Source organism: Sceloporus occidentalis, unplaced genomic scaffold (genome assembly GCF_023333645.1).
Source record: "Sceloporus occidentalis isolate IW3139 unplaced genomic scaffold, rSceOcc1.0.p SCAF_13, whole genome shotgun sequence".
NCBI classification, from domain to species: domain Eukaryota; kingdom Metazoa; phylum Chordata; class Lepidosauria; order Squamata; family Phrynosomatidae; genus Sceloporus; species Sceloporus occidentalis.
This window is the reverse complement of record NW_028316993.1, coordinates 11649013-11661572: the sequence shown is the minus strand read 5'-3', so window position 1 is coordinate 11661572 and position 12560 is coordinate 11649013. Positions and strand designations below refer to the sequence as shown.

At 46.3% G+C, this 12560-nt stretch overlaps 1 protein-coding gene across 1 annotated transcript; it reads right to left on the bottom strand.

Moving 5' to 3' along the window:
• Nucleotides 1–612: 612 nt before the first annotated feature.
• Nucleotides 613–11719, bottom strand: LOC149304970 (hippocalcin-like protein 4). Its single transcript, XM_089478320.1, has 4 exons — nt 11550–11719; nt 5087–5256; nt 3842–4057; nt 613–3562 (listed from the first exon to the last, which is right to left on the bottom strand). The coding sequence occupies exons 2-4, from the start codon at nt 5246–5248 to the stop codon at nt 3365–3367; spliced, it is 576 nt and encodes a 191-aa protein (XP_089334446.1). The 5' UTR covers nt 5249–5256; nt 11550–11719; the 3' UTR covers nt 613–3364.
• Between the last annotated feature and the right edge of the window lie 841 nt (nt 11720–12560).

The following is a 12560-nucleotide window of genomic DNA, read 5'->3' as shown; positions in this document are numbered from 1 at the left end:
GTGCATTATTTGGCAACCAGGCACTGGCCAACCTGAAATGAAGCACAGACACGGTTGACTTCTTCCAAAGTCCTTGGAGGCTTTTATCTTCTGGTTGCAATATGTACAAGGAACACTCTGACATATACAATCCACACTGTCCAAACTCACCAAATCAACTCTTCTCTCCAATGAACTATCCTCAGCCCACAGCTGCTCTGGGCTTCAGAGTCCTTATAAACTAATTACAAAGGATTGGCACCTGGATGTCTCCCCCCCCCCCCCCCAATTTACAGCCATATTCCACTTTTCAATATGGAAAGTCCTTCCAAATGCTTAAGTGGAATCTTGTTCCTTGCAATTTTGAACCCACTGGTTCGTCTTCTAGCCTGCGGAGCAGCAGAAAACAAGCTGGCTTTCTCTTTTACATGGCATAACTATTAATCTATTTTATGTCCCTTACACTAGCATTTGCACTTTTTAGGGTGTGTGGCTCTGCTAATGTCAAAAACCTGAATTCCTGGAGAAAAAGTTCACCTTTCCCGATGCCAACCTCTTCTCCGCTTCCCAGTAACGCAAGAAATAAGAACGCATTTTTCTTGGAAGAAACCAAGCCACAAAATTCCTCTTACATTAGATACGTTTTATTTTTCGTCCATTTTTTTAGAAAAAAAGATTGTGTGTATGTGTGTGTGTGTGTGTATCTCTTTATATATATATATATATTAACATCACAGTTTCTAAACAGTTATTACGATATTCAAAACCACGACAAGCAGACAGGATGCATCTGTAAAGATGAAGAGTCTTCAGTCCAGGAAGGGGACACTGAAGGAGAGAGGTAGCAGTCCTGGGGTGAGAGCTGAGCCGCGGGGTGCGCCTTCTGGCCACGTTTTGGACATTGAGACCCAGAGATCGGCGTTACAAGAACAAGTTTAGACAAGCCACAACCTCCTTGCCTTCCTCCAGCACAAGTTGCAAAGAGTCCTTGTCTTCCCAGCGGTTAGTCCTAACTATGGTTAAGGAAAGCAAGGCTAGTTCCTAGACTTACGTTTCAAAGTTGGTTTTGTTTTCTGTATCATAGCTCCTTTTAACCACAGTGTGTCTGGGTTGCAAGGGCATGGCAAACTTCAGCAATGACATGCCTACTTCTCGCCAGATGCTTTCAGACTATAACTCCCAGTAGCCCTAGGCAGCATATACAGTGGGGAGGAATGCTAGGAACTGCAGTTCAACAATGCCTTGACAGCTATGTGTTTCCCGCCTTAATCCCAAGGGAAGGAAAGGCTTCCAAATTCCCCAGAGACCACACCAGAGAGGGGAGGCATATGAGCCTCGACTTGTCACAAATCTTTCTTGTGATCCCAGGTTACGGTTTAACACCGGTAGATCCATTGCTGCATTGGGGTGTGAGTTCACTCTGCGTTTTAGTGTGAACTTTAAAGGAGCTATCCAAGGTCCATCACTTTGCATTGCTGCTTTAAAAGTTCACACTAAAACCCAGGGCAGATTCACTACCTCTGCTGGTGGCAGAGCCATCAATTGGTTCAACGTTCGATCTTGGTGCAACCCACTTTGGGTCCCTTCTCCTTAGGATCTGGTCACTTTGTGGCTAGAGACTTTTCGAAGAGGACCAAAACAGCCCATTTTTATCCAATTTCACCCCTTCCAGTCTCTTCTCCTGCACCAAGAGGCCTATGATGAAGGAGCTGACCTTTCTTCATTGGGCAAAACAGTTTCCCTTCACCTCCCATGCTTGGCCTCCTTCACAATCAGTTCTTACCAACTTCTTTAAGGTCTTTCTGCCTATATTTTGCAGCTGGTAATGGGGTCTTCTACAACTCCCATCCCAGCATAAATCTGCATAATTGTACACCTCCAAAGACTTGAATCAAAGGAACACCTGAACATCTAACTCATCCCATTTTGGGGACTTCACATGGAGCCACTTTGCCGCAGACCAAAAACACAGGAGCCATAGTGACCTGGGAGGCAAACATTAACTATCTGTAGCATCCTAACTTGGGCCTAACCTTTGCTGGAGAAAATCTGCAATCTCTAGTCCCTGGCAGTATGAACTCTTACCTGTCTTCTGGTTTGTCTCCCTGTGCCAAAATGGCCTCTGCTCCGAACATCCAAGAGGAAGGGAGTAACACCTAAGAGGCAAGGGTCATTTTTCCACGGCAGTGCAATTGCATGGCAGTGCAACTGAGTTTGGTCCCCCCCAAAATTGGTCCCTAGAAATACCAGTTTCTTCTGGCAGTCTTTAAAGCCTCCCCTTCCCCAAAAGTTGTATTTTTTCCTCCAAGAGCCATATTTTTAAAATCAATGCAGCATCCAAAAATCTGTCTCTGCGAATGGATGAAAGGATGCATAGCAAAATCTCACTCCGTTTAACCCACCAAGCATGGACTCATCGCACTTTTCCCCCAGCCCCTTCAAAAAGCAAGGATTCCTCTCCTGTTCCCCAGTATACAAGCATACAAGTTTACAGCTGACGGAGCAAGATTGCATTATCAGGAAGAGCCAAAACTGAAAAACACGAACCTGCAATATATATACATTTTAGACATACCATGAGAGTACCACGATGCACCTCTTACCAAGGACAGTTATGTTATTTGCTCCAAACGCAGGGCAGGGCTCACTCTGATTTCAAAGCATTAGCATCACCACGAGTCCAAAGGGAAACGGTTAAGCTTTTTCAGACCTTACAAAAAGCTACAGGGATACCCCATTGCCAGGAATAACATATATATTTCTCTCACCCCGGCTGTTCACAGTGGGAAGTGTAGGGGTTGGAAAAGACCCATTTGAGGTCTCAGGGTTTTGAATAGAGGGAGAAATTCAGGAAAGTGAAGGGGAACAGATATTGACATTCCCACTCAAGGAGCACACCTGAAGATTATATGCAAGAGGGTCACGAGAAGGAAGGGGTCCTCCCTAATATCGAAAGCAGCAGCTGAGGTGGAGGAAAGTGGACCTTTGGGATTGCAAGACCTTGCGGATTGTTGCATCGTGAGTCATGGATTTCGGCAGGCCGTCAAACAGGTAGATTTGCCAGCAGGGTCTTGGGAACACCAGACGTCCAGAGATGGAAAGGGGGAATGGCAAGCTGGGGTCCAGCCAGGGTTGGGCCGGAGAACGCAGGAACAGAAACCCACTCCAACAGGCCTATGGGCCTTTCCCCCAAATGGCAATTGTTGTAGATGTTAGTATGTTTATCTCGGGGCTTGTTTGGGTCTAGAAGGCCATGCGGACACAGCACCTCCTGCCTCTGAGAGTGAGGCCTGCAGCTCAGAGGAGGAGAAGGAAGAGGAAGAGGAGGAGGAGGGTGAATGGAAACGCAAGGCTAGGAAGGGGGAAGAGGGTGCGTGGTGTCCCTCTATTTCTGCATGTCGCACTGCAGCAGGAGGACAATGGAAGGGTCACTCTTGGCAGCCTCCTTGAACTCCTCCAGGGAGATCTGGTCATCCTTGTCCTTGTCCATCTTGGCGAAGATCTTGTCGACACGTTGCTGAGGGGTCAAGCCGTCTTGGTTCATCCTCATCATGATGACCGTGCCCACCATCTTGTAGATGGCCTGAAAAGAGAGGAGACAGATGGTCAGGGGTGATTGTCCAGCCAAGGTGGTCAAAGGTCTGGAAACCCTCAAAGACTTGAGCACTGAAATGGAAGCCACCAGTCTGTTCTCTAGGGAACTTTTCTCACTATGGGCGATTTTGATATTTTAGGCACCCCTATGCAGAGGTCTCCCTATCTTTCTGATGGTGGCCAACTCTGTGTCATGGTTGGGCATGAAACCAATCATGTGGCATCTGGTTTGGTGAAAAGGCATCTGCCGTCAAGGAGGCCAACACACCTCAATGATCTCCAGCATCTCCAAGCGGGTGATCTTGCCGTCCCCGTCCAAGTCATACATCTCGAAGGCCCAATTCAGCTTCTGCTCAAAGCTTCCCCTGGAAGTGACGGAAAGGGCGCAGATGAACTCCCGGAAGTCAATGGTGCCATCGCCGTTCTTGTCAAAGGTGCGGAAAGCGTGCTGGGCGAACTTGGAGGCATCTCCATAAGGGAAAAACTGCAGGGAGAGGAGATGGGAGAGCAAGACCCATATCAAGGGGAGATGCTAAGAGGAGGAGGGAGATCAGGAGGAGGAAACAAGGCATGGAACTACAGCCACAAATTAAATATCTGTCCATTGGGGCAGTGGGCTTGTGATAGGATACAGAAAGGGCCTCTGCTGTGGCACCCCAGTTATGGAATATCCTTCCAGTTGGTACCAACATTGTGGTACCCTTCTCTGTCAGGGAGATCTGGTGCCACAACAAATTACAGTTCCCAGAATAACATAGCATCGAGTTATGGCAGTTAAAGTGGTGTCAAACTGGATTATTTCTGCAGTGCACATGCAACCCTTAAGTTAGAAATGGCTTGAAGGCACACAATAAGGATAGAAATCAATCAATCAATCAATCAATCAATCAATCTAGGATTTGAGATTTCAGCTCATTAAAATCTAGGCATGGAGGTGACGTACCTGAAGGACTGCCTGGAACTGTACATTAATGCTATTGATCAATCACTCAGTCACTACCACCCTGACATCCAATGTGGTGTAGGGGTCTGAGTGTTGAACTACCACTCTATAGGCCAGGGTTCAAATCCCCACTTGGCCATGGAAACCATCTTGGTGATTTTAGGCAAGGCACAATCTCAGCTTCAGAGGAAGGCAAAGACAAATCCTCACTGCCAAGAAAACTGCTTAGCGTCACCACAAGATGGGAATGATTTGAAGGTGTGCAACAGCAACTTCATCCATCTATCCAGGATTTGAGGTTTCATCTGATTGAAACCTGAGCATGGAGGTGCCATACCTGAAGTACCCTGTCCAGGCCTGTATATTAATGATATCTATATCTATATCTATATCTATATCTATATATATCTACAGTATCTATCTATCTATCTAGAAGTCACCATCTTTAGCATGCCTCTCCATGTGGCTTTGTAGGAACAGGGCTTTGCTGCTGTTCCCATCTCCACTGCCAGGCTTAGCCCGATGGGTTCTCCTCCCCAGAGCCTCTTGCCTCTTTCCCTGGGTTCCTACCTTTATGTAGAGCTGCTGGAACTCCTCCAAGTTGAGGATGCCAGTGGGGCAGTCCTTCAGGAACCCCTTGTACCATTGCTTCAGCTCCTGTTCATTGAACTCGGTGCTCCTCACCAGGTCATCCAGCATCTCTGGAGCCAGTTTGCTGTTGTGTTTGCCCATGGCCGGATCTGGAACGAGAAACACATTGGTGTGACTCACAAAACCCCCACTGGCCATGAAAGTCCTGAAATCCTTGCACATTCTTCCCTGTTCTCCACATGCCCACATCACTCCCAAACCTCTATATGTTGAATTTTAGATGTGTAAACCTTTTGGGGTTGTGACCCACCTTCTTCTTCTTTGCAAGGAGACTCTGCACTGTTTAAGACTAAAAATAAAAAACACATTTTGGAAAACTAGAATTGGTCCTCTGGACTCTTCCAAGGTTTTTAAAGTTTGTCTTTGCATTTCTGTAAGTTTCTATGTCCCTGGCAGGGATCCTGGAGGAGGAACCCAACACAGGCGTTTATCACACGGGCTAATTTCGGCATTAAAGAGAGATTAAAGCCGATTTAAAGCATCCTGCAAATAAAGCGAAAATGGTGTGTAATTGCGCGAATGGTTATCACACGCAATCACTCAAATAAAGTGATATCGGAAATGCATTGTTGCTGAAATCCTGAAAGTAAAATGATGCGCGTTTATGCTTCTTCATGACCACTTTAATGGTGGGTTTTGTGCGTCATCGTGTGAAATCATCACATAACACGATTTCCCTAGGATGTTTATGGGATAAACGTCTGAGCTCTGTCCTGTGATAAACTCCACAGTTGCCCACCATTGGGATAACTTAAAGAAGTGAGCCACGCTGCATAAAACACAATAAACTATCAACAACATTTACAGCAGTTAAAAGCAAACTGTTAAAAAGAAAACCATCCAAGGCCTGCCAAGTGTGAAAAGGCCTTCAGCTGCTTGCAGAAAGAGTTAAGAAAGATGCCAGACTAAACTCTCTGGGAAGCTAATGCATAACTATCGCATTAAAAATAATTTAAAATGGTCCTAGTCCAACATTCAAACCACTCCACCACGCTGCCTCCCAATAAAAAATTATAATACAGCATTGTTTAAAAATAAAGATGATTGCACTGGGATAGAGGACTATGTAACGAAAGAGGATCGCAGCTGCTGTTTCTTTCTTTACTGACGGAAGCAGCCTTCTAGCTGTCCTTGCAAATTTTCGTCTCGGAGATCCAAAAAGTGACCTATTTAGAAGGACAATAAGTTTATATAAAGGGTAGCCTGCCCTGAATCATGGCTTGCTGGTTGCTTGCTATTTCAGATGCACAAACATACACACACACACTCATCTCAACTGGGGGGCATTTATAATACTGAGGATGAAATTTGGGGGGAAACGGCGGAAGGAGGGTCCGCCATCATTGTCGTGGTCCCTGCATCCCTGTTACCTACGGCAACTGGTGCTGCGGCTGCCATGGCAACGGTCCTGTGATTGTCCCCAGCATCCCCATCTGCATCAGTGCATCCCTGGAGCTACCAAGCAACCCTTTCATCCTTCTGCATCCTTCTCTTCCTCCTTCACTTCTTTCCACAGACATGGCAGGATCCAAAAAATACCCACAACGAGGGGAAAAATAAAAACCTTCCCACTCTTTTATCCGATCTGTTCATTTGCTAGCATTTAAGTGCATTTAAAGTTCAGGTTAAAACCTGAAGTGAATTCATTGCCTCGCTGACATGGGAGCCAGCAGCCACCGCCGCCACTTTCAGCCGAAGTCAAAATAAGTTTTAGGTTTCTAGTCCTGCAAGAGGTTTGCTCAGCAGCTCATTTTCACTTCACTCCCATTTTGGTTTCTTGCGTTGTGTGTTGCTGGACAACGTTTCAATGAAACTGGCCCAAAGCTGAGCTTGCTGCGTATGAAGCATGAAGCCAGGATTCATTGGTTGGAGGTTCTCCAGTTTTCATAATTTGGGTTGCCCTTTTCACACTGAGTGCTCAGCCCAAGGCTTTGCTAATGGCTTCTTGGCTCATTTGCAAATTAAGCGTGACCTTATCGAAGTTGCCTTCTGCTGAGTCTGACCACTGTGTCGTCCAGTCTAGCACTGTGGGTCTCCAATGTCAGGGTCACACTGAATGTTAAGGGGAATGCATACAATTAACTGATTAACAATTAACTAATTAACCAATTTCTCACTTTGGGATTTCCTCAGAGGTACCTGTTACTGCAATCAGACTTGCAAAGCGGGCCTGTGTTGAGCTCCCAATAGCCCCATGCCAAACAAAAAAGTATGCCAGATGCAAGATACATACATGAATTGTGGTGCCCACAACTGGACAAAGGATTATTCCAGGTGGGGTCTGACCAAAGCAGAATAGAGTGGCACTATGGCTTCCCTTGATCTATTCTACTGATGCAGCCTAGAATAGCATTGGCCTTTTTAGCTGCCGCATCACACTGTTGACTCATGTTCAACTTGTGGTCTACTAGACTCCTAGATCCCTTTCACACAGAATCTTGTCAAGTCAGGTTCTGGAAGGCAACCCAAGGGCCATATAATCCATCTCTGTCAGTGCAAGAATCCACTGCTAGAGCACCCCTGAGATCATTGGGATCCAAAGGAGGATTCAGCCAGCAGAAGGGCATTTCTCTTGGCACAAGAGGATTGTGCCCCTAGCACCACTGGCTAGCGGTCTCATCTTGCGGACTATTGAAAGTGCTTGTTACGACCTATAAAGCTCTATGCAGCCTGGGTCCAGTTGATCTGAAGGACTGTATTCTTTTCAGCTTCTGGGCTTTGTAGTCTTCAAGGGGTGCCTCCTCTTCCTCCCATCATCCTCATATGTACATCCAGTAGGAATTAAAGAGAGGACCTGCTTTCTGGTTGCCCCCAGACTCTCCTGAACTCCCTTCCGAGGGTGCATCCACACTATATAAATAATGATCCATCCTGTAGAATTGCAAGGTCCTCAGCCTTCTCTGCCAAAGAGTGCTGGTGCCTCACCAGACTACAGATCCCAGGATTCTCGAGAATGGAGCCCTGGCAGTTTTATAGGGATGTCAAACTGCATTATTTCTACAGGGTAGATGTACCCTTTGGAGAGAATAGATGAGCTCCCTTCACAGATTCCTGCAGGTGAAGAGGCTCCTGTTTCCCATGGGAAATATCTCTTGATCAGGGAAAGGCTTTTAATCATTTCATTACGTGCTTTGGCTTTAAATGGCTTTTGGTTCTACCAAGAGTTTAATTCTATTTTAACATTCGTTGTGTTTTAGTGATGTGACTTTTTATGGATATCTCTTTAATTTTGTAAACCTGCCTTGAATCCCAGGGCTGAGAGAAAAATGGGAAGGAAGGAAGGAAGGAAGGAAGGAAGGAAGGAAGGAAGGAAGGAAGGAATAGTGTCTCCCTATATCCCTATATCCAGTGCATCATTTTCTCTGACCCCCAGAAACCCCCATTATGGAAAATCCTCCCCTTGATCCCCAGTTCATGCCAACGCTGGTGCCATTCTGGTGCCAAATTCAGACCACAGCTTTTTTATTAACTCCTTTGGAGACTTATCCAATTTGCACATCTCTTGTGGCTCACTTTACTTTAAATTGTTTAAATTGACTTACGGTAATAAAGAGCCAGACTGGTGTAACCGTTTGATCATTGGACTACAATTCTGGAGACCAGGGTTCAAATCCCAGCTTGGCCATGGAAACTCACTGGATTACCTTAGGCAAGAAGTCACACTCTCTCAGCCTCAGGAGAAGCCAATAGCAAAGCTTCTCTGAACAAAGCTTGCCAAGAAAACCACTTGATAGGTTCACCTTAGGGTCGCCATAAGTCAGAGATGACTTGAAGGCGCACAACAATGATATATGAATACTCTTTTAAAGGTATTGCTATTTATTGTCCTAAATTGATTTTATTGTACTCCAGCCTGAGATCTTCAGATGTTGGGTGAGGTATGCATGCTTTACGAAATAGATTAAATAAGTAAAAGTTTGCCTTCCTATCCAATAAGGCCATTGTAAGATTATAGAACCCGCACATCTGGACTGAGGAACACTTCAGATGTGTTTCCAGATGCACCCCTGAGTTTTGCAAAAATCTCCCATTGGTGCAAGAGGGCAGACTACAAACCATAAATGCCTCCTATGCTCTTCATACCTTGCTAATCCTTCTGATGCATCTGTCAGAAGACCCTCAGAGGCAAAACTACTGATGAAGAAGAAAAGTTGAAAGCAGAGGCCGGCTGAACGAAAGCGGGTCTAGGGTTGAGCTGAAGGATTCCCTGCCATTGCCAGAAATTTGCCTCTCTTTCTGGCCTTCAGTCCCGGCTGCAGCAAGGAAATTTCTTTGCATACGAGAACAGAAAACCTCTTGTAAAAGGAGCAGCCATTTGCATGGCTCCCTTCCCAAGAGGAGGAGAAATTGGGCTCCTAGCAAATGCGGCTTTTTGCATTGCAGTCACTACAACAACCCTGGTTTGCTTGGGATTATTTCGGAGGTAAAATTCTGGAGACCAGGGTCCATTTCTCCATTTGGAGATGGAAACCCATTGGGTGACCTTGGGTGAGTCGCACACTCTCAGCCCCAGAAAAAACTGGGGTAGGTTCCCCTTGTTGTTGTTGTTGTTGTGTTCCTTCAGGTCGATTCCAATGTATGGAATGCTATCATGGGGTTTTCTTGGCAAGGTTTCTTCAGAGGGGGCTCACCCTGGCCTTGTCCTGAGGCTGAGAGAGTGTGACTTGTTCAAGGTCCATGGCTGACCCAGGATTTGAACCCTGGTCTCCTATTCGTGTCCTAGGCCAACACTCAAACCACTGCACCAGGCTGGCTCTCTGTGATTTCATTTCATGTGTTCGGTCATTCCTCCTGGAATTGTTCCCAGAGTGGCTGTCACATTGACTAGCACACCCATTGGCCTGGTCTTAGTGATGGGATTGCATGCTCCTATGAGGGAAAAGGTTATTCTGATGGAACCATCAGCACTCGCATCACACCATTAATGTATGTCTCACGGTGCCCAAATTTTTCTTGGTGGTGGGGATTTCCATACAGACAGGAACTCCTCTCCCTTTTGGTTAAGAATTAGCAGATTTACAAATATTCTTTCCAGGGTGCAAATGTTCTTTCCATCCTATTCAAAACCACTGGTTGCCAAGACATATTTTGAATGACGTTTTTTCCATAACAAGTCCAGCTGGACCTATTGGCACATTTCTTAGGAAACTGCGACTGTCGCTTAACTGACACCTCTTGCTTCAAAGCAATGGAAAGCTATTGCAACTTAAAAGAGAAGAGTCTTTATTGCAAACATAAGGATGTTGCAAATGCAGGATGGTGTGCAGTGATGTGTGTGCAATGTTAAAAATTCAACACAAAATGGGCCCAGAACCCATTGTTCTTCCTCTCCAACTGGAGTCCAACATTAGGGACTTCCATTGCTGAAACTGAGAGAGAGGAGGCCACATTATCTGCCTCCCTCCTTCTCTGCCTTTCTCCATCTGCTGCTTATTCCCAAAGGCAGGAATCCCAGCTCCCTCCACCCGCATCTTCCACTGTGGCAGCCATGGATATTTTCTCAAACCAGACCAGGAATTCAGAGTCCATTTTTCATTTTGGAAGAGGCATGGAAGAGATAGATATGGGGGGAATGAGGATTTAAAGGGCACTGGTCACAGAGAAGGAGCAAAGGTTATGGATGAGGGCAGCATGCAAAAGAGAGAGAAGGAAGGAAGGAAGGAAGGAAGGAAGGAAGGAAGGTTTGATCCAAGTTAGGGTACAGAGCTTATACTGAATTCCTAGACAATCTAATGGAAGCACACATATACATGTATTTCTGAGAGACCTTTCCTCTGTTCCAAAGAACCCACTCCATCCATCTCCCACAGATACGAAATTAAGGTGAGAACAAGACTTCTCTCCTGTTCAGGAATTAAACACTAACTGAGCAAAACACTTAAAAAAAAAAAAAAAAGAAGTTCTGAATCCTTCCATCTATTTAAGAAAAGACAATTTTCCTGGTGTGCTTTCAGTAGGGGGACCTCACTCCCTAGATAGTCTCAGAGAATCTTGTGACACCCCCAGAAGCTAACCATGTCTTGGACACATCGTGCCAAGGAAAACCCCATAAGTCGGAAGGGGCTTGAAGGCACACAGCAGCAACAATAATAACAATAACAACAACAACATGAGGTTGCAAGGCTCTATGTTGTTTTGGCAGTGAGAGAATGAACCAGATTGTCCCCCCATCTGCAAGATGCTAACAATGGAGGTGAGCCCAAGGCTAAGATGGGCAGAGATGAACAACAAGGGGGAGATATTGGAGTGTGTCGAGCAAGGCTGTTGGAGCGCATGCTTTGAATAACAAGCTGGTGCTGGCTTGGCATGGCTTTGCCCTCCACCAGAACCTCTCATCCCACACAGAGGCTAACCCTGGTACCCAGCAAGGGATGCTGCTTACCTTGGAGGGGGTCTACCTGACCCCAGGGATGGTGGGTGCCCTGGGTGCAAAAGGTGGAGAAGCAGGAGGAGAGAGAGGAGCCCTTAAGCCATCCACCAGGAGATGCCTCCTCCTCTTCGGTGTCCTTGCTGGCTGGCTTGCTATTCCACCTGCTCCCTCTGCCTTCAGATTCTCTGCTTCTCAGCTTGTATCAGCATGTACCCCTCCTCACTGGGCAAAAGGAGGGCCTCCCTGCCTTGGTTCTCCCTCTCATTGGCTGCCATGGATGCCACTCATCACACTCACTGCTTCAGGTGGGGTGCTGACTTGCCTGCCAGACTTTCCCCCCAAAAGAGCCAAAGCTGCTCACGGTGGCTGTGATGCATCGCCTACTCACTGCCTTGGGGCTCACCTCTCCCAGCACCTTTTGTCCCCAACAAGACAAAAGACGTTCGTCATCAATGGCTGAGACCCCCACATCAGGGAGAGGGAGCGCAATTCTGCATCCAGGCAGTAGCATGGTGACAGTGTATTAAACCAACAAATGTGAAATGCGCAATTGCAAATTGCAATGCACACCAGCATGTGCGATGCACAGTCCGCACCTGCACCTGCAATGTGTGACAGCGCCACGTGTGAAATGCCACTCTGTTTTGCTAGGCTGCGTCCACAACCTTCAACTGAATTTGGACTTTTGCAACAGACAAAAAAGGTCCACCTTTTTCCATAGTGAACCCTCACAGTGTAAGGGAGGGCAGATTAGTGTTTGTGTGCCTCTGTGTGAAGGTTACAAAAAATGCAAACTCTCCTTTAGACTTATCCTGATAATAGCATTGCATTTCCCACAAGCAGGGCTGACCCAAGACATTTTGCTGCCTGGGGATTGGCATTTAATGGTGCTCCCATCTCACATCAATCTCTAAATCCCTCTCCCCCAGTTATTTTTAGTGCCTGAGAGAGAAAATTCGGCAAGCACACCTCTCCTTTTCTCCCCATCTCTGACAGTCACATTTCAGCAACAGCACTTGAAAT

Excerpts from the sequence above, each read along its gene's own strand:
- LOC149304970 (XM_089478320.1), bottom strand. The coding sequence starts at position 5,248 with ATGGGCAAACACAACAGCAAACTGGCTCCAGAGATGCTGGATGACCTG. Across the intron at positions 4,058-5,086 it reads TCCAGCAGCTCTACATAAAG|TTTTTCCCTTATGGAGATGC; the intron begins GTAGGAACCCAG and ends CTCTCCCTGCAG. Across the intron at positions 3,563-3,841 it reads AGATGCTGGAGATCATTGAG|GCCATCTACAAGATGGTGGG; the intron begins GTGTGTTGGCCT and ends CTCTCTTTTCAG.